This window comes from Pongo pygmaeus, chromosome 22, assembly GCF_028885625.2.
Source record: "Pongo pygmaeus isolate AG05252 chromosome 22, NHGRI_mPonPyg2-v2.0_pri, whole genome shotgun sequence".
Taxonomy (NCBI): domain Eukaryota; kingdom Metazoa; phylum Chordata; class Mammalia; order Primates; family Hominidae; genus Pongo; species Pongo pygmaeus.
In genome coordinates, this window is record NC_072395.2 from 47,217,380 (window position 1) to 47,239,560 (window position 22,181).

At 44.0% G+C, this 22,181-nt stretch overlaps 1 protein-coding gene across 2 annotated transcripts in view; it reads left to right on the forward strand.

The window, feature by feature from the left end:
* The window catches only part of KCNE2 (potassium voltage-gated channel subfamily E regulatory subunit 2), a 109,952-nt gene that overhangs the window by 81,994 nt on the left and 5,777 nt on the right, over positions 1 to 22,181 (forward strand). Inside the window, exon 2 of one of the 2 annotated variants that reach the window (XM_054468873.1) lies at positions 8,584 to 8,672. In XM_054468873.1, coding sequence (XP_054324848.1) covers positions 8,586 to 8,672 — 87 coding nt within the window. In that variant the 5' untranslated portion in view covers positions 8,584 to 8,585. Of the gene's footprint in view, positions 1 to 8,583; positions 8,673 to 20,993; positions 21,096 to 22,181 lie in introns of those variants that run through there. The other variant, XM_054468874.1, reaches the window with a different exon arrangement.

A 22,181-nucleotide genomic window follows, 5' to 3' on the forward strand; every position in this document is an offset into this window, starting at 1 on the left:
GTTGCTCAAGGCTGTCCCTGCTGGGTTCTTCTAGGGCCCCTTCGGTCGAGTCATTGGTTTATTTATTATTTCATTCACTCCTAGGCCCTGGGAAGACTGGAGGAAAAGATAGAGTTCTTGTCCTCTAGGAGTCAAGCAGGAAAGTAGCAAATGGTTAAGTGCTGATAGTGGGCACAGGGAGCCGAGGCTGGGCTCCCCGGATTAGACCCTGTCCCTGTCCCCTGCATACAAGTCACATAGAGCAGCCCCTGGCATGTGGTGCAAACATATAAGGAGGGGCTTCATCTAACTGAGGGGGAGATGCTACCCAGGAAGTTGTCCCTAAGGAGAGGGGTTTAAGTGGAGACCTGAACAGTGAGTAGATGCAGCGGGGAGTAGAAATGAAGGGGCAGGAAAGAAGGCTCGGAGAGGAAACAGGGTAGAAGTCCCCAAGGCACAGGGATCCTTCTAATAACTGAGAAATCCAAGAGGCCTGGAGTGCAGACAGCTAGGAGAAGCCCAGCATAGCATGAGCTAGGGCGGGTGCCAGGCGGCCATGCCTGGCCTCAGAAGTCAGGATAAGAAAGTTGGCCTCCTTCTTCAGGATACAGGGAATCGATGGGATGACTTGAGCATCCCCAATTTTGAGCACTGCACCACAGCTCCTGCTCTCGTCTTCTGGACCAAATACTTGGCTTCTGGACATCATCTTCCAATTTCTCAGAAAGATAAGCCATGTAACAGTGGGGTTGCCTGTGGTGAATACTATACCAGGGCCAAGGCTGGTGGAAAGATCATGACACCTAAGCCCTGACTCCAGGGTTGGAGGTGACTATGAGTGGAGTGGACTGACCTAAAGACGGGTGACCACAATGCCCAGGGGAGGGAATAATGGCTTCTTCTGGATGGGAAGGGGTTGGAGAACATTTGAACAGGAAACGCCATTTGAGCTGCGTCTCCAAGATGAGGCTCTTGGATGAAGGCCATCTGAGTCACAAGACTGGGGGTGCAGAGGTGTGAAGGGAATGGTGGGTTCAGGATCAGGGTTCGGAGGGAATGTTTTATTGGGCTGTGCATCTCCTGACCCTGGAACATTCAAGCCTCCTTACTGACCCAGACAGTGGGTGGCTGATGAGAACCATATGCTGGAAGTCTTCTGGTGGGGCAGGAAGGGGCCTCATTCCAAACCCCATGCTGAGAAAGGAGCTGGCCGGCTCGGACCACTTATTGTCCCCTGCTGGGAGGGGTGATGCTGCAGCTTGCTGGACTAGTTCCCCTTTGATGAAGAATTCCATCCTCTGGGATGGGCAGCAAAGAAAGGGCCAGCCTGTGACTTCTGTCAGCTCACCGCTGCATCTTAGACGTGCTTATCCTGGGAGATTTCCGGACCAGAAAACTCATCTTTAAAAAGCTTCGTACCTGCCCCAGGTCCCGGGGGATCCCGTGTCCCGTGCTCCCCTCCAGCCCTAGCTGCAGCAAATGTCTCCTCACAGGGGCCCAACTCCCAGTAGCCACCTTAACCACATGGCAGGAGTGTCTATTTTCGTTACATAAACAGAGTTGTCTACATTTGGATTCCGGGGCTGGCTACAGGAATTTGTAAACAGCGTGGTGTACGTGTTTCACAGAAAGTTGCCAGGCTGTGCTCTCTTTCCCACTGCCTGTTGTCCAGTTTTCCCTTTTATAGAGAGTCTGGCTGGGAAAGAGAGACAGAACTTATTTGGGAATAGAGGACAATCTCTCAGGCAAATTCCTCTCCCCCCACCCTAGTCACCACTACCTCCTCGTCTTCAATTTTGAGGTCTGATGTAAAATTAAGACCCTCCTGAATTATGAATCCCTCCTAAATGCTAGCTTCTATAAATATAAATATAAACCTCATGGAAAACAAATTTGGGGAGATTTTATTCCCAGAAGGGTAACAAGGAATTTTGAAGTTTGAGGTAGATTTTAAAAACTCTTGGACACTGCTGTCCCTATCTGAGCTGAGACCCCACATAACATCATGACATTCCACTGGTCTCCTACTTGCCCCAGGAGCTGTCTTGAGCTTGCAGCAGAGGCTTTTAAGGCTCTGGAGTGAGGGCAGCAGTAGCCCCAAGGAAAAGAGGGGTGCCCACTTTTTCCTTTCATTTAATAACCATTAATGAAGCATCTATCGAGATTAGATGATGTGTTTTCAGCACTGTGGGCCTGAGAAGATGTTTAACACAAATAATTGGTGTCAAAAACCTGCAGCAAGGCTGGGCATAGTGGCTCACACCTGTAATCCCAGCACTTTGAGAGGCCAAGGCCGGCAGATTACTTGAGGCCAGGAGTTCGCCACCAGCCTGGCTAACATGGTGAAACCCCATCTTTATTAAAAATACAAAAATTAGCCGGGCGTCGTGGTGCATGCCTGTAATCCCAGCTACTCGGGAGGCTGAGACAGAGAATTGCTTGAATCCAGGAGGTGGAGGTTGCAGTGAGCCGAGATCACGCCACTACACCCTAGCCTGGGAGACAGAGAGAGACTACACCTTAAAAAACAGACAAACAAACAAACAAAAAACCTGCAATGAAAGGTGGACATGTTAAGAGTCACTGAGTTGGATTTGGGATGGCAGAGTGGATTTGCTGAAGGAATGAATGAAAAATAGGTCTGTGACTGACAATGAAGCCTGTTACAGTGGTTGAAGTTGAATCTGAATCTTAAATCCAGTGTAGGCTAACTTTTGCTCTAACCGAAAGCTAGGGTCACAAGCCATCCTGCTTTGCCTGGGACTAATGGGATACTCAGGACACAGGATGGAAAAGTTCTCAGGCAAACTAGTGCAAATTGGTCACCCTACTTAAAATTCAAAGAAAAGAGAACAAGGAAGAAAAGCTCCTGTATAGGAACTATCCAAACTAGGAAAAACAACCATGAGAGGTCACTGGGACATGAAGCATATATGAGCAGTTATTTTTCTCCTTTTATGGGAGAATGAAGAAAAAGAAAATAATCTACCCACGTAGAAAGAAATAGAGGGAAATTAATGAGTTATGAGAAAATGGGCATTGACAATCAAAACAAAAGGGCTTACATTCTTAAAACATTCTCGAACAAACCTGGCATTAAACAAAGCTACTGATACATTTTAACTTCATCTGCACAGAGAACTGCAAAGAAATGCATGGCTTTTAATCACTCCAAATGCTGTAAGGGTCTGAACACATCCATTTCCCAAGAGCATCTGTATTCAGAAAAGGTGAAGTTAGAATAAGCAGCGGTTGAAAATAATGTTTAGTAAGAAAGGTTTAATGTTATACCTAGATGTTGTATTTCTTTACTGGTTGCTGTAAAGTGTATCCTTTTTAGAAAGACGTGCAGATGTTAATAGTTAATGATTTTCAAGGACGCAAGGATGTCTGCTATTTTAATAAAGAGCTTACTGTGCTAGAAATGTCATAGTTAGTCTGGAAGCATGCACCGTGATGTCAGATCAGCTGAGGGCTCTGGGAAAGTGTAGCCGGTCCCTTGGATTAAGAAAGCTCAGCTTTGGCGCCACCTGGCGGCAGCTACCCAAATTTCAGGTACAGAACCCAGAAAGAGAAACATCGCGCATTTTAAGCTTAGCCAGTTGCAGAAGGCCAGGCGCGGTGGCTCACGCCTGTAATCCTAGCATTTTGGGAGGCCAAGGCAGGAAGATCGCTTGAGCCCAGGAGTTGGAGACCAGCCTGGACAACATGGCGACATCCCATCTCTACAAAAAATACAAAAATTAGGCGTGGTGGCGAGTGCCAGGCTGAGGTGGGAGGACCTGTTGAGCCCAGGAGGTCAAGGCTGCAGTGAGCCGTGACTGCATCACTGCACTCCAGCCTGGGTGACAGAGTGAGACGCTGTCTCAAAAAAAAAAAAAAAAAAAAAAAAAGGGCAGCAGAGGGCCATTTCTATCACCAAAAGCAATATTTTATGCATTTTGAATTGTGATGAGTTGTGCAAAAGAACCTGGGTCCTCTTGTCCAAAACTTTTCATTCGGAGTATGAGTTTTCGTAGCCTTTTTTTCTCAGCTGTCAGATGAGGTTCTTTGTAACTACCTTGCAGGGTTGGCATAAAATCAGAGCCATGGTATATAAAGTTTCTTACACCATGAAATACTACGCAGCCATAGAAAAGAACAAGATCATGTCCTTTGCAGGAACATGGATGGAGCTGGAGGCCATTGTCCTTAGCAAACTAACACAGGGACCGAAAACCCAATATCACGTGTTCTCACTTAGAAGTGGGAGCTAAATGATGAGAACTAATGGACACAAAGAGGGGAATAACAGACGCGGGAGCCTACTTGAGGGTGGAGGGTGGGAGGAGGGAGAGGAGCAGGAAAGACAACAATTGGATACTAGGCTTAGTACCTGGGTGACAAAATAATCTTTACAACAAACCCCCATGACACAAGTTTATCTATATAACAACCCCTGCACGTGTACCCCCAAACCTAAAATATCAGTTTTTTTTACAAGAAGCTATTACTTTAAATAAATAAATAAATAAATAAATAAATAAATAAGGTTTCTTGCACATTGCCTGGTACTCAGGAGTTGCTCGATAAATGGGAGTAGCTGAGCTGGTAGCAATGGCTGCTGACGTTACTGATGGGCAGGGTGAACCTGAAAGTGCTGGCTGTGGGCTGTAGGTTCAGATTGCACTTGAACTTTCCTGCCGTCAGTAATTTCCTGAGAGTTGATAATGCAGGGTTGCTTGAAGAGTGGACACACATAAGAATCTGAAAGTGCTGCTGGAGCCTGTGCTCTCTAACGGAAGCAGAGCACAAGGTCAAGTTTCCTGGGCAAGACCTTTCCCAGAGGCTCAAACAAGGACCTAAGTTCCTGCGCAATCTTTGACAAGTTTCCACAGATGTTATGAAGAGGAGACAGTTCTTTCTGAGACTGGGCAAACAGGAAAGGTAGTGAAAAATGCTAATAATTTGTTTTGTTTTGTTTTGTTTTTGAGACGGAGTCTCACTTTGTTGCCCAGGTTGGAGTGCAGTGGCACAATCTCGGCTCATTGCAACCTCTGCCTTTTGGGTTCAAGTGATTCCCCTGCCTCAGCCTCCCCAGTAGCTGGGACTGCAGGTGTGCACCACCACACCTAGCTAATTTTTGTATTTTTAGTAGAGACAGAGTTTCACCATATTGGCCAGGCTGGTCTTGAACTCCTGAGCTCAGGCAATCTGTCCACCTCAGCCTCCCAAAGTGCTGGGATTACAGGTGTCAGCCACCATACCCAGCCTAAATACTAAGAATTTTTAAAGAAGGAATTGATGCTTATAGAATTTTGGTTCCTTTTTCTGTAGAATCAATAGGCTGGACTAGATCATCTTTAAGGCCCCATATAGCTGGTTTGTGTTTTTTTGAGACAGGGTCTTGCTCTGTTGCCCAGGCTGGAGTGTAGTGGTGCAAGCCCAGCTCACTGCAGCCTTGACCTCCTGGGCTCAAGTGATTCTCCCCCTGTCAGCCTCTCGAGTTGCTGGGACCACAGGCATGCACCACCACACCTGGCTAATTTTTATTTTTATTTGTAGAGTCAGGAGTCTCACTACGTTGCCCAGGCTGGTCTCAAACCTGGGCTCAAGCGATCCTCCCACTTCTGCCTCTTGAAATCCTGGGATTACAGGCGTGAACCACCACCCATGGCTAATTCTAACATTCTTGAATCCTAAGAGTTCATGACCAAGGAATACAAAAAGCACAGCCTTGTTGGTGAGGATTTGGAGCAGCTGGATCTTCATTCATTGCTGGTAGGGATGTAAAATGGTCTAGCAACTCTGAAAACTCATCTGGCAGTTTCTTATAAAATTAATCATGTACCTGCTAAGTAACCTAGAGATTGCCCAAAGAAATGAAAATGTATGTTCACACCAAAACCTGCACATGAACTTTCATAGCATCTCTGTTTGTAATAGCAAAAAGTGGAAATAACTCAGAGGAACGGATATTTAATGGTTAAATATTCATATGATGGAGTACCACTCAGCAATAAAATGAAACTAGCTCTTGATATACACAACTCGGATGGATGTCAAGAGCACTATATAGAGTGAGGAAAAGCTGATCTCAAAAGGTTGCCTACTGTCTGTTCTTATTTCTCTAGCGTTCTCAGAATAACAGATTTATAGAGGGGATACCTGATTAGTGGTTACCATGGCCTAGGGATTAGAGAAAGTGTTCAACTACTAAGGGGTGGCACTATGGAGTTTCTTAAAGGTGATACAGCAATTTTCTTCCTTGGTTGTGGTGGTGGTTTCCCAAATCTATAGATCAGATTAAATTATATCGAGGCTGGGTGTGGTGGCTCACACCTATAATCCCAGCACATTGGGAGGCTGAGGCAAGAGGATCACTTGAGACCAGGAGTTGAGGACCAGCCTGGGCAACCTAGCAAGATCCCATATCTACAAAAAATAACAGTCACAAAAGATTAGCTGGGTGTGGTGGTGTATGTGTGTAGTCCCACCTACTTGGGAGACTGAGGCAGGAGTATTGCTTGAGCCCAGGAGTTTGAGGTTACAGTGAGCCGTGATCATGCCACTGCACTCCAGCATGGGTGACAGAGCAAGACTTTGTCCCCCCACACACAAAAAATTGCATCACTGGGCGTGGTGGCTCACGCCTGTAATCCCAGCACTTTGGGAGGCTGAGGCGGGTGGAGCACCTGAGGTCAGGAGTTTGAGACCAGCCTGACCAATATGGTAAAATTCCATCTCCACTAAAAATACAAAAATTAGCTGGGAGTGGTGGCACACACCTGTAACCTCAGCTACTTGGGAGGCTGAGGCAAGAGAATTGCTTGAACCTGTGAGGCGGAGGTTGCATGATCTGATATCATGCCACTGCACTCCAGCCTGGGCAACAGAGAGAGACTCCATCTCAAAAAAAAAAAATTGCATCAAATTACACACACACACAAATGAGTGCATGTAAAAATGGTGAAATGTGAATATGGTCTGTGGTCTATGTAGCTACAAGGATTGTATCAGCATCAGTTTCCTACTTTTGATATTATACTATAGCTATGTCCCATGCTACTATTGGAAGAAGCTGGGTGAAGGGTACACACAAAATTTTTGCAATTTCCTGTGAATCTATAATTCTTTGAAAAAATAACTTAAAAAGAGAGAAATGTACAAAATGGTTGTATCCTGCATTCTCTAAATTTTGAAAAAAAATGGAAAAAAGAAAAGCAAATTCCAAAGCCTTTCTCTGGGCTGTTGGCAGCCGCTGCAGGAAGCGGAGGGAGTGCCACCTGCCCAGAGCACATGAGGCTGGTTTTCATTGTCACTGCAGAGGTGACACGTCTGGACTTTGACTGCTGCTTATGAACCAGGCATACTCGGCAGCACAGTGGGGACACAGTGTGGCCATTTTGAACACCACAGCCTGAGATTTAGACTTTTCTTTCTCTGGCCCTAGCGAAAGGGACCCTGTGGTAAATACCCTGCCTAGTGAGGTTTGAAAGACAGTAAACGAGACTGTGTTTGGCAGGGGTTCTCCAGATGTAGACAGCAGGCTCTCCTGGGCCATGCCCTTTCTGAATACTCAGTCAAGCTGTGCTATCTCCGTGAGGTTGCTAATTGGAAGCAAATTCTGAAAGCTACCCCACTTTGGAATCCCAGAGAGGCCTGGAGATGAGTTTCCTTTAAGACAAGGCAAGGAACCATGGGTTTGTTCTAAATTTTCAAGGACATGGAATCCTTTGAAAAGATTTCTTAAGGGAGCAGGTGCTTGGCTTTGGCGGCTGTCCCCATTGAGTCCAAACCTGAGAGCATCGGGAAAGCGGAGGTGGGACTCCGTGGTGGTGGGGGGTGTTCCCAGGGAGAAGCTGGGGGCGCTTTTCCTGCCGTGAACACTCTCCATCCTGGGCTTCTGTCTTTGAATCAGAAATAAAAGTTCCAGGGAAAACCCACTTCAAAATCTGTCCAAACAAAAGGCTGTGAGAATAAGGAGATGTTGTCAAAAAATATGTGTTTATGGTTTGGATCTGTGTCCCCAACAAATCTCATGTCAAATTGTAATTCCCCAGTGTTGGAGGTGGGGCCTGATGGGAGGTGATTGGATCATGGGGGTAGATTTCTCATGAATGGTTTAGCACCATCATCCCCTTGGAGCTGTTCTTGTGATAGTGAGTGAGCTCTTGTGAGATCTGGTTCTTTAAAAGTGTGGCATCACCCCCCGCCCTCTTCCTTTTGCTCTGGTCATGAGAAGTGCTGACTCCCGCTTTGCCCTCCGCCATGATTGTAAGTTTCCTGAGGCCTCCCCAGAAGCTGAGCAGATGGCAGCATCATGCTTCCTGCACAGTCTGCAGAACCATGAGCCAAAGTTTAAGAGGTTTGGCCTGTTTTCTTTATAAACTACCCAGTCTCAGGTATGTCTTTATAGCAGTGTAAAAATGAACTAATACATACACATCTGTCAGAAAAAGATACACATTTAATAACGATGGAATGTAAACATCAAATATTTTTATTTACAATTAAAAGTTTTTATATAGAACTAAAATAATTTCTATAACACCTGTTTTCGCTGTTCTTCAATATTTCTCTTTTAACTTTTCAAAGATTTTCTTTTTAAAATTTTTTTTGTAGAGATGGGGTCTCACTATGTTACCCGGTCTGGTCTTGAACTCCTGGCTTGTGATCCTCCCTCCTTGGCCTCCCAAATGCTGGGATTACAGGTAAGAGCCACCACGCCCAGCCAAGATTTTCTTTTTTTATTGTCTGTATTTAAGATATGCAACAAGATGTTTTGACGTACATATACGGAGTGATTACCACAGACAACAAATTAACACATCGTTAACATATTACATCAACCATTAACATCTCCATGTTCTTGTGTGTGTGGAGGGGTATGTGTGGTAAGAGCACCTAAAACCTACTCTCTTGGCAGATTTCCAGTATACAATGTGTACAATGCTTATAAACATTTTTCTTTATTAAAACAAAACAAAAAACCACCACATATATGGAAAGAGCTGTGCTGGATGCCTTAAGAGGAAGCTTGATGGTTCTAAGCAAAGGCCAAAAAGGGGCCTGATCTATGGAAAAACTGGAAAGCCGGCAAAGTTTGCTGTGAGAGCCCTTTCTCTGCTCCCATCTGTGCTGATCTGCTTTTTTCCTACAAGAGCCCATTGGCCTTTTATAGTTCCTGGGGAAAATGAAGCCCCCACGGTTCTGCCTCCTTGAGTTCCAGGCCTTCCCCCTCTCCTTCCCACCCAGTTTTAACCCCCACACACCTGTGGCCTGCACGCTGGGGGTTCTTTTCTGTTTGTTTTGATCCTCTTCCTCTTTGAACATCATCTTTGTAAAACAAACCTAATACGGCACCATTTCCCTCCAGATTCATGCTCCAGGAAGAAAGAGTGCTGGAGGCTACAGGGGGCCTTACAGCCCACGTGATCTCTGTGTTACATTCATTTTCCACTAACAGAAATCAAAGAACATACCCTGCCATTCGGCCCATGACAGGGGTCTTTGTTAACTTTGGGTCTTGCTAAAGTTGAGTAATGTCAGGGCAAACAGAACACAAGGAAGCTGAGGCGTTCTCTGGCTTTCCGTTGCAAAATAGGCCTGTTGATGCTTGGTGACAAGCTTCTCAATCCCAGAAGCACGAAGCCAGCAAGGCTGGGAAAGCACTTTGGGTGAAGGCTCCATCAGAAGAGAATAAACTTTATCAAAACTTGGTTTGCTCTATCACAGCAGCAGCATTTCAGAAGCATCCTACCAAGTTGCTTGTTTCATTGATACACTAAAGAAACCCCACATGTTTGGAGAGTTCTTGGTGAAGCCTGTTCATTGGAAGTGGTCATGCTTGTGTGTAGCTTAAGAAAATTCCAGTAGTTCCTCAGTCAAATGGTGTAATCCACTCCAGAATCATTGCCATCTCTTCTAATATCTGAACCAGGCATAGGGAAAGTAGAAGCTCAGTGCATAGCTAAATGAAATTACCAGAGATTCTCAATGCTGCCATTTCCAGCTTTTCACAAAACCATTGTGCTTACATTAATAGCATCAAGGAAAGCTTCCTACTCTATGAGCTCCATTAGAAACGTCACGTATTGTTAATGGTTTTGAAAAGGTGAAAAGTTTCTTTTCCAGAATCTTTTTCATTGGAATGATAATCTTAGTACCTTGTAAATAGATGAGGTTGTTGATTTCATCACAGCCAGAATCTAGAACTATCACCATTCTTTTGGGATGCAGTGAGAGCTTTTTTCTGGCCAGGCACAGAATGGGCAATACAGGTAAGGTCCCTGTTGTCATGGAGCTCAAGTTCTGTTAGAGACAGGAAAGAAAAAAGCAATCAACAAAACAGGATAACTTTATAATTCAAAGAAGCCACGCACAGCTGTGAGACTATGCACAGGCACCATTCACACTGTAGACTAAGTGATAGCTGCCCCCAGGTTAAGCCCTGCCCTGCCTGGGCAACAGTACGTGGCATCCCCACACAATTCAGATAATAAAAAGTGCTATCAGGAAAATAAAACAGGGTAGCCGATGGCAGTGTGGGAGTCAGTATTGCAGATTGCATGGGCAAGAAAAAGCCTGTCTGAGGAGGTATCATTTGACGTGAAGAAGGAAGAAGCTGTGCCAAGATTGGGGGAAAAGCATTAGAGGTAGAGAGAGCAGCATATGCAAAGATGCTGAGGCAGTCCGTATAATTGCACCATGAAGAGGTTCCTGTCCTAATCTCTGGAAGCTGTGAATATGTTACCTTATCTGGTAAAATGGACTTTGCAGGTGTGATTATTAAGTTAAGGGTCTTGAGATGGGAAGATGATCTTGGATTATCCAGATGGGACAAATGCAATCACAAGGCTCCTTATAAGAAGCAGGCAGGGGGCTCAGGGAGTGGGAGAAGATGTGATCACAAAAGCAGAGGCTGGGCCGGGTGCAATGGCTCATGCCTGTAATCCCAGCACTTTGGGAGGTTGAGGTGGGCAGATCATTTGAGGTCAGGAATTTGAGACCAGGCTGGCCAACATAGTGAAACCCCATCTCTACTAAAAATATACAAAAATTAGCCTGGCATGTGGCAGGCACCTGTAGTTCCAGCTACTAGGGAGTCTGAGGCAGGAGGATCACTTGAACCCAGGAGGTGGAGGTTGCAGTGAGTCGAGATCGTGCCACTGCACTCCAGCCTGGGTGACAGAATGAGACTCTGGAAAAAAAAAAAAGAAGAAGAAAGAGAAGGAAGGAAGAAAGGAAGGAAGGAAGGAAGGAAAGAAAGAAAGAAGGAAGGAAGGAAAGGAGGGAGGGAGGGAGAGAGAAAGAGGAAGAAAGAAAGAAAGGAAAGAAAGAAAGAAGGAAAGAAAGAAAGAAAGAAAAGGAAAGAAAGAAAGAGAGAAAGAAAAGCAGAGGCTGGAGGGACGCCAGGATGCCAGGGAGAGGGCCAAGAGCCAAAGAATGTGGGTGGCCTCTGGAAGCTGCAAAAGATAAAGAAACGGATTTACACCCCCTCCTCATTTAGTTGATTCTATTTTTATTTGTTTTCTCTTTTGTTCCTTTCTGTTTTTGTTCTAAAGTTTCATTTATTCTACATTTTTAGTTTATTTTGTAGTTCTTTTGCTTTTTGAGTTTAATGAGTTCCTATTATTTTCCTTTTATTTATTTTTATTTTTTAGAGACAGGGTTTCACTCTGTCACCCAGACTGGAGTGCAGTGGCACCATAATAGCTCAGTCTGACCTAGAATTCCTGGGCTCAAGCCTCTTCCCACCTTAGCCTCCTGAGTAGCTAAGACTACAGCTACATTTTTAACTGTTCCCAGATAATTTAAAAAAATTATTTTTTATAGAGATAGAGTCTCACTATGTCACCCAAGCTGTTCTCAAACTCCTGGCCTCAAGTGATCCTCCTGCCTCAGCCTCCCAAAACAGTGGGATTACAGGTATGAGCCACCATGCCCAGCCTCTTTTCCTTTTAATGAATTCATTTACTGTATAAATTTGCCTCTAAGGTTCACATTGTCTGTATCCCACAAGTTTTCAAATATATGGTGGCAGTTCCTTTGTAATTTAACATCTTATTATTTATGTGTTTTCCTCTTTATCCATATGTTACGTGGTGATGTACTTATTTTTTGGTTTTCAGATATATCAAGGTGTACAGACTATATTTTTGTTGATTTGTAGTTTAACTGCATTGTGGTAATAGAACCCAGTCTGTATAAAGCTGATATTTAAAAATTTGGTGGGACTTCTTTTGTGACCCAGCACATGGTGAGTTTTTAAAACCGTTTTATGGACACTTGTAAAGAATGCACATCATTTATTGGTTAGGTGTGGGTTCTCTCCATCTATTTCATAAAGGTAATTAATTCTATTACTCAAATATTCTATATGGTTACTTTTTAAAAAAATCTATCAGTTTCTGAAACCTAATTCCTACCATTGCAGATGCCTCAATTTCTTATAAATCTGCCTGTTTCACTTCGAATATTTTGACTCTACATACAATCCCATGATTTTACTATCTTCCTCGCAGGTTGTTTCTTTTATCAAATTGTAGTGACATTTAATATCCTATGGATCACCTGAAATTTCAGTTTTTCTTATATTTCTGCATTTTAGCCTTAGCTTGATATGTTTTTTCATCACCTTATTTTCAACTTTTTATTTGTTTTTATTTTAGATGTGCATCTTTATTTTGTATTTTATTTTTTGAGACAGAGTCTTGCTGTTTCACCCAGGCTGGAGTGTAGCAGCATGATCTTGGCTCACTGCAACCTCCACCTCCCAGGTTCAAGTGATTCTTATGCTTCAGCCTCCCAGGTAGCTGGGATTATAGGCATATGCCACCATGCCTGGCTGATTTTTATATTTTTAGTAGAGATGAGGTTTCGTCATGTTGGCCAGGCTGGTCTCGAACTCTTGGGTTCAAGTGATCCACCCGTCTCGGCCTCCCAAAGTGCTGGGATTACAGGTGTGAGCCACCACCCCAGGCCTAGATATTTATCTTTTAAGAAGCGTATAGCTAGATTTTATTTTGTTATTCAATTTAATAATACTTCTTTTAATAGGTACTTATTTTATTTAAGGATATTGTGATTATAGATATATTCAGATATTATCTTAGTCATTGGGGCAGTTATAGTAAAAATTATAAACTGGATGACTTATAAATAACAAAAAGTTATTGCTCATAGTTTGGAGGCTGGGAGGTCCAAGATCAAGACACTGGCAGATGCGGTGTCTGGTGAGGTCTCCCTCTTTGGTTCACAGACGGTGCCTTCTAGCTGTGACCTCACATGGTGGAAAGGGGAAGGCAACCTCCCTGTAGCCTCCTTTAAAAGGGCATTAATCGCATTCATGGGGTCTCCACCCTCTTGGCCTCACCACCTCCCCAAAGCCCTACCTTTTAGTAATATCACATTGGGAGTTAGAATTTCACTATATGAATTTTGGGGGGACACAAACATTTATGCCACAGCAGATATATTTCTACCACCTTATTTGGTGATTTCTGGGTTTTGTTTGTTTATTTGAGACAGAGTCTCGCTCTGTCGGCCAGGCTGGAGTGCAGTGGCACCATCTCGGCTCACTGCAACCTCTGCCTCCCCGGTTCAAGCAATTCTCCTGCCTCAGCCTCCCAAGTAGCTGGGATTACAGATGTGTGCCACCATGCCTGGCTAATTTTTGTATTTTTAGTAGAGACTGGGTTTCACCATTTTGGCCAGGCTGGTCGCGAACTCCTGACTTCAGGTGATCCGCCCGCCTCGGTCTCCCAAAGTGCTGGGATTACAGGCGTGAGCCACCATGTCTGGCTGGGGATTTCTGTTTAAAAGTTTTTGCTTAAAGTGTTTTTCCCACCTAGTTTTTCATTGAATGGGTAAAACATTCTACATTTGCTTTTATTAAAACAAGAAATGAATTTTGCTGCATTTCAATTTATAGATTTTATTTCTGTTTCTCATGATCACCCCACACATTGTTAACATGACAGTGTGTGCCATGTGAGGTCAAAGACTGCTCCACGCTGGGAGAACTCATTCAAGCAAAACAGCAGAGCTGACCCTTAAAATTGATTTCTGGGAAGATAAGTTACTTTTTATTTTATTCATACAATTTAATTTCATTTTAATTCATTTTTAAGGGAACATCACATTTTGTATGAAAAAACAAGATTTTTAAAATATTCTCCTTATGGGAAATAAATATATTTATAATGCAATAAAGTAAAATTGAATGTAAAATTTTGTGGATATGTGTTTTTGTGTCTTTTTCTGGAGAGCACTGACTAACCCATGTCAGGTTCTCAGAACTCATGACTTCAAATGCTTAAGAACCACTGGCTCAGATTTGTGTTCTAGCTACCACTGGGGCTGTGCATCACTGGTCCTAGAGGATGTTCTGTGAAAAAAAAGAAGTTTCTACCATCAGATATATTTGGGAAATGCTGCAAAGAATAGGCAGAATAAGGAGAATCCCCAAAATCTCCTTCTGAGGATTTGCCCTGCTCAGATCATATTAAAGACTGAGAAAGCCTACCATAAAGAAACCTCCAACTCAAGTCAAAGTATCCAAATTTAATTTGACCTCAGAACCTTTGTTTCTGGAATCATTTAGCCTCCCACTGAACATGATGGGAAAGAAATGTTGCTCTAGAATATTCTCAATCTTTGCATTATGCCACTTTTCGGGAGGCTGTTTTGTAAAACTGCTTCTACTGAACTCCATTTTAACTTTGCACTTTCAGCCAATTTTGAGGAACTTCATTTTAAAAAAGGCCAACAGCTGTTTTCAACATGACAGAGATGTTTAGGTGACTTGCTCTTCAAGAAAGAGGAAGAGGGCTGGGTGCGGTGGCTCACGACTATAATCCCAGCACTTTGGGCTGCCGAGGCAGATGGATAACTTGAGCCCAGGAGTTTGAGACCAGCCTGGGCAACATGGAAAAACTCACCTCTACAAAAAATAAAAAATAAAAAAACATTAACTGAGCATGATGACACATGCTTATAGTCCCAACTACTCAGGAGGCTGAGGTAGGAGGATCACCAGAGCCCAGGGAGGTCGAGGCTGCAGTGGGCCATGATCACGCCACTGCACTCCAGCCTGCAAGACAGAGCAAGATCCTGTCTCCACAAAAAAAAGAAAGAAAAAGAAAAGAAACAAAGAAAAAGAAAGAATGAAAGAGAAAAAGAAAGAGAAAGAAGGAAAGAAAGAAAGAAAGAAAGAAAAGAAAAGAAAAGAAAGAAAGAATCAATCCCAGCCAAGGAGTGGGGTGAAGGGAATTCTCAGGATGGTGTTGAAGAGAAAACCCAGAATGCCAGCTCTATGGCATGCTTATGGAACAACCAGTCAGGGATGGAGAAGGAGGATGGAGCCGCTGGGGATGTCTCTAGGGAAAAAATGAAAACTGACAAACTATTTGATGAGGCAGACCATGTAGAAAATTGTATTGAGAGCATGTTACCTAGCTCTTGAGGACTATAGGAAGAGGATCAAAGATAGCTAGGCAAAAATGAAAAAAAAAAAAAAGCAAAAGAATTATTAACTCCAAGAAAAACAAAAACCTGTATAGATGTAATTGCAGTTCACTACTGAGCTCATCAAATAACAATATTTATATCATCATAACAATGCACACTCTCAAGTTGGATTTAACTCTAAATTGTGATGTAATTATATTGGGAGGGTGTGGAGGGAAGTGGGTGTGGCTGTAGAGGCTAATATCCTCACCTGCCCTAACAGGAAATCAGTAGATAGAGAAGCCACAGTGTGTCCAATGTAGGATATGTCCTAGCAGGACAGGCATTAACTGATTCGAAGATCTCTGAGGAGAGTATCCAACTTTCTGTATTCCTCATCATGTGTCATGAGCAGTCACGTCCTGTCTAAGGCATCTCGTTAGCCTGGTAGTTTGCACCCACAACAATGCCCTCAGAATAGTACAGGCAGCTTGAAAGGCACACTCCATGACAGTCTCCTACAGCTCTTCTTCTTCTTTTTTTTTTTTTTTTGATAGAATCTCGCTCTGTCACACCGGCTGGAGTGCAGTGGGGTGATCTAGGCTCACTGTAAGCTCCACCTCCTGGGTTCACGCCATTCTCCTGCGTCAGCCTCCCGAGTAGCTGGGACTACAGGCGCCTGCCACCACGCCTGGCTAATTTTTTTGTATTTTTAGGAGAGATGAGGTTTCACTGTGTTAGGCAGGATGGTCTCAAACTCCTGACCTTGTGATCCACCCTCCTCGGCCTCCCAAAGTGCTGAGATTACAGGCGTGAGCCACTGCGCCCAGCCAGCTCTTCCTTTTTGGAAGAATTTTCTTTTCTGTTATTGCTGGATGGCAAGTTGAATAATGATTTTATATCCAAATGCAGACTCAACTCCTTGGGTTTTAAAAACACATGTCATATGTAGGTGAAAGAGCTCTTATAAAGGCATGGGCTGCAATTTGATTTTTTTTTTTTTTTTTGAGATGGAGTTTTGCTCTGTCCCCCAGGCTGGAGTGCAGTGGCGTGATCACGGCTCACTGCAACCTCTGCCTCCCGGGTTCAAGCAATTCTCATGCCTTAGCCTCCCAAGTAGCTGGGACTACAGGTGTGTGCCACCACACCTGGCTAATTTTTGTATTTTTAGTAGAAACAGGGTTTCACCATGTCGGCCAGGCTTGTCTTGAACGCCTGACCTCAAGTGATCCGCCAAACTCGGCCTCCCAAAGTGCTGGGATTACAGGCGTGAGCCACCGTGCCCGACCTGCAATTTGATTTTCAAAGAGAACCTTTGCTTTTACATCTCTTGTTTTCTGGGTGTGTACCATTTCACTTGCTTGTTGGGGACGATGTTGAGCAAACCCGTTGAGAGCCTGCTACAGAGATCAAGGAGGCTGCAGCCTATTAGGAACACTCAGCAACTCTCCCCTTCTATTTTCTTCTCCAGCCTCTAACTGCACAGGGGTCATGTTTGCCTCTGCCTCCATTTCTTCCAGGCCCCATCTCATTCCATGCCTTAGTCCATTCTCACATTGCTATACAGAAATACCTGAGACTGGGTAATTTACAAAGAGGTTTAACTGGCTCAGGGTTCCACAGGCTGTACAGGAAGCATGATGCTGCCATCTGCTCAGTTTCTGGGGAGGCCTCAGGAAACTTACAATCATGGCAAAAGGCAAAGGGGAAGCAGGCACACCTTATGTGGCTGGAGCAGGAGGAAGGAGGGGTGCAGAGATGTGCTACACACTTTTTTTTTATTTTTTATTTTATTTATTTTATTTTATTTTTTTCTTTTCATTATTATTATTATTATTATTATTATTATACTTTAGGCTCTATGGTACATGTGCGCAACATGCAGGTAAGTTACATATGTATACATGTGCCATGCTGGTGCGCTGCACCCACCAACTCGTCATCTAGCATTAGGTATATCTCCCAGTGCTATCCCTCCCCCATCCCCCCACCCCACAACAGTCCCCGAAGTGTGATGTTCCCCTTCCTGTGTCCATGTGTTCTCATTGTTCAATTCCCACCTATGAGTGAGAATATGCGGTGTTTGGTTTTTTGTTCTTGCGATAGTTTACTGAGAATGATGATTTCCAATTTCATCCATGTCCCTACAAAGGACATGAACTCATCATTTTTTATGGCTGCATAGTATTCCATGGTGTATATGTGCCACATTTTCTTAATCCAGTCTATCATTGTTGGACATTTGGGTTGGTTCCAAGTCTTTGCTATTGTGAATAATGCTGCAATAAACATACGTGTGCATGTGTCTTTATAGCAGCATGATTTATAGTCCTTTGTGGGGTGGCTGGGTCAAATGGAATTTCTAGTTCTAGATCCCTGAGGAATCGCCACACTGACTTCCACAATGGTTGAACTAGTTTACAGTCCCACCAACAGTGTAAAAGTGTTCCTATTTCTCCACATCCTCTCCAGCACCTGTTGTTTCCTGACTTTTTAATGATTGCCATTCTAACTGGTGTGAGATGGTATCTCATTGTGGTTTTGATTTGCATTTCTCTGATGGCCAGTGATGGTGAGCATTTTTTCATGTGTTTTTTGGCTGCATAAACGTCTTCTTTTGAGAAGTGTCTGTTCATGTCCTTCGCCCACTTTTTGATGGGGTTGTTTGTTTTTTTCTTGTAAATTTGTTGGAGTTCATTGTAGATTCTGGATATTAGCCCTTTGTCAGATAAGTAGGTTGCAAACATTTTCTCCCATTTTGTAGGTTGCCTGTTCACTCTGATGGTAGTTTCCTTTGCTGTGCAGAAGCTCTTTAGTTTAATTAGATCCCATTGTGCTACACACTTTTAAACAACCAGATCTCATGAGAACTCTACCAGAAGAACAGCACTAGGGGGATGGTGTTAAACCATTAGAAACCACTCACATAAGCCAATCACCTCCCACCAGGGGCCCCACCTCCAGCACTGGGGATTACAATTCAAATGAGATATGGGTGGGGACACAGATCCAAACTGTCTCCTTCCAGTTTCTCAATCTAGTTTTGTAAATTGTGTAGCGGGATATGGGTAAGAGCTGTCTAAAAATTAACCATTAAGGAGCTACTCTTCACCTGGTGCTAGAACATTCTTTTCATTGGTGAGGTCTGGTCAAGCTCTCCTTTTCACTGGCATGTGTTCTTGCTTATTTCTTATAAAGTAATAGCAAAAGCTAATATGTGCAGGGCACTTACTATCCTACCTCGTGCCAGGTTCTGTGCTAAGTGCTGTATATCTGTGATCACATTTAACTTTTATAACAAGCCAAATGAGCAGGAACTCTTATTATCTGTATCTTACAGACGAAGAATCCAAAGACCAGGGACAGTAAGTAATTTGCTCACCTGGTTTGCCAGCCTCCATGACACATTGCCGTCCAGTTCTGCCTTTAATTACCAAAGTGTAACATGCTGCTTTGATTCTCCTCTCCTTGGCACCAAGAGAATTCAAGAGTGAAGTTAAACCGCAAGGGCTGAGTTAGAAGATTGGCCTCAGTTCCCTGTTCCTACCAGCAGGTGGCACCGTCTCCTAGCGGAATTCTTACTTGAACGTTTTGCTTCCATTTCTGCAGAGGCATGGTGAACTCAGTTACACCATCAAAGTGTTCCTCCTGGCTGAGTTTGCCTATCTTGTTCAGTGAAGACAACCCATGAGGACAAATGGTGTTGATGAGAAGCTTATGCGGAGTTACAGAGATCCTCGTATTTCTTTAAAATACACCTAATAACGTTAACTCTGCAATAATGTGTAGATCATTTTAAATCTTAGCTATCTTCCTCTTGCCACCCAGTGTGCTTCAAGCCTCGTGGTTCAGAGCACCATTTAAAGTGAAACTCCAATTTTAAAACAAAGTGAATCTTTCTTTTACAAAACCATGAGACAAGTTACAGAGTAATGACCACCCACATGATCTTGAAGTGATTTTGAGTGAGTGACAGTAACTTCCATGGCTGCCATTTAAATTGGATTCAAATCCAAATGGCTCCACTTCCATGTCACCGGACCTCTTGTGCCCTGATTCCCTTGGCTAAGTTCATAGTACCTTCTACATCAGGACGTGGCAATGATTACCTGAGGTTAATACAATAAAAGCACATGGTAAGCACTCCTAAATGATGGCCAATATAAAGACTCAGTTCTCCCAATTCCAGGGGTCCCCATCATGATAGAAAAGGATCTTTTGGTAAATAGAGTATGTTTAGCTCTTGCTAGGTCTTTAAATACTTTGCTGGGGGCCAGGCACCATGGCTCACACCTGTAATCCCAGCACCTTAGGAGACTGAGGCTGGAGGATCCTTTGCGGCCAAGAGTTTGAGACCAGCCTGGGCAACAGAGCAAGGCCCTATTTCTACAAAAAAAAAAAAAAAAAAAAAAAAAATTAGCCAGGCTTTGTACACACTTGTAGTCCCATTACTTGGGAGGTTGAGGCAGGAGGATCCCTCAAGCCCAAGAGCTCAAAGCTGTAGTGAGCTATGATTGCGCCACTGCACTCCAGCCTGGGTGACAGAGTAAGACTCTGTTTCAAAACAACAACAACAACAACAAACAAAAACCTCAAAACCTCTTTGTTGGACTTACTTCCATCTCCTCCATGTAGTACCTTAGTACCCTTGCAGCCCGTTTCTCTTTTACAAGACAACAATGTTGTTATAAACTAATTTGGAAATGGTCCCATGGAGGAGTATTTACCAAAATTTAGCTTATTTAGCGTCTTCAGAACACGGCACTTGCCTGGAATTATACTGACCCCCTCAACCCACACCAACCACCCAGAGATGGCTGTTCTTGGCTCCTCTCCCTGGGGCCCTGTCCTTCCCACGTCGTCGTCTTCTTCTTTCTTCTTCCTTCTTCTTCTTTCTTCTTCCTTCTTCTTCCTCCTCCTCCTCCCCCTCCCCCTCCCCCTCCTCCTTCTTCTTCTTCTTCTTTATTGAGACAGCGTCTCACTCTGTCACCCAGGCTGGAGTGCCGTGGTATGATTTCAGCTTACTGCAACTTCTGCCTTGTGGGTTCAAGTGATTCTCCTGCCTCAGCCTCCAGAGTAGCAGGGACTACAGGTGTGTGCCACCAAACCTGGCTAATTTTTGCATTTTTAAGTAGAGATGGGGTTTCACATGTTGGCAAGGCTGGTCTTGAACTCCTGATCTCAGGTGATCCACCCGCCTCAGCCTCCCAAAGTGCTGGGATTACAGGCGTGAGCCACCGCACCCATCTCTTCCCACGTGTTCTGGCAGGGAATGCTATTGTCCCCCAAGCCTACCCTAAGAGGAAGACTTCTTCTGGGGAGAGATGTTCACTGTGCCCAGGCCCTGCCCTGGCTGGAGCTGGCAGGAAGGGTCCCAGAGCAGGAACTTGTGCCACTCTGCCCAAAGCCAGAGTCCCTGAGGCACACACCCCATCAGGCACCAAGGTGAATTCCAATTGCCAGTTAGTATTTAACTTTCCACATACGATTAGATTAAACATGTGGGTTCATAAAAGTGTAGGATTGCAGACTGCAGTTGCAAGGGCTTAGATGGTCGTAAGGTGAAGGTGCCCAGCAGGCTGAGGCTTGTGTGCAACCCAGAAGAGAGCTCACTAACACCAGCAAGAAGGTTCAGAACAGCCTGGCTTTGGAAAGGAATTTCATCCTGCCCACACACTGCATAGGTAAGTCTTAGCACACATTCTTTATTTTTTGAGGAATTAAGTAACAAAGTTATCTATTTGCCTTTTCCAGAAAATGATAAAAGGAATGATTTTCCTGGTACATGGCCTGGCTCCTCATCCACTCTTCCTTCTTTCCTTCTTGTGTTTTCCTTACTCATTTCTTTGTTAATTGCCTTAGAATGAAAATTTTGAGAGTTTTTTAAATGGAGGATTCATGGTAAATGTAGGTAATCATATTGTTTTCTCTTCTTGATACAAAAATGAAAGACTTTGCTGCCTTTTATAGGCCCAGGTGATGCGAGCGATCTACCATGTTTCAAGAAAAGAAAACTCTGGGGCTGGGCGCGGTGGCTCACGCCTGTAATCCCAGCACTTTGAGAGGCTGAGGTGGGCGGATCACCTGAGGTCAGGAGATCGAGACCAGCCTGGCCAACATAGTGAAACCCCATCTCTACTAAAAATACAAAAAAAAAAAAAATAGCCTGGCCTGGTGGCTGGCACCTGTAGTCCCAGCTACTCGGGAAGCTGAGGCAGGAGAACGGCATGAACCTGGGAGATGGAGCTTGCAGTGAGCCGAGATCGCACCACTGCACTCCAGCCTGGGTGACAGAGTGAGACTCCATCTGAAAAAAAAAAAAAAAAAAAAAAGAAAGAAAAGAAAACTCTGGACTTTGGGGTCAAATGAGTGTTACTTTCCTAATAGTGTCCTGATTGCCGTTGTCATGAATAACACACATTCGTGACAGGAATGGCTGGAATTAGGGGATCATTCTGTAGCCTGGAGATAGGGCACAACTAATGACATGTGTAAGCTCAAATCATGGTCTTGATCTTATGTCTTAACTGGTCACAGCAATGAAAACAGTGAGTTATTGGAATGTGTGACCTCTGCTAGGACAGTCAGTGCTGGACACTGGCTTGGGTGATGTGAGTTCTAGTCCAGGCACTGTGGCCAACTTGAGAGGCCTGTGATCTTGGATAGATGTTTTAAGCCCTCTAGGCTATAGTTATTCCACCTACCAGAGAGCAAACCAGCCTCAATGATCTCCAGGAGCCCAGCCTGTGCTAGGACTCAGCAAGAAGCAT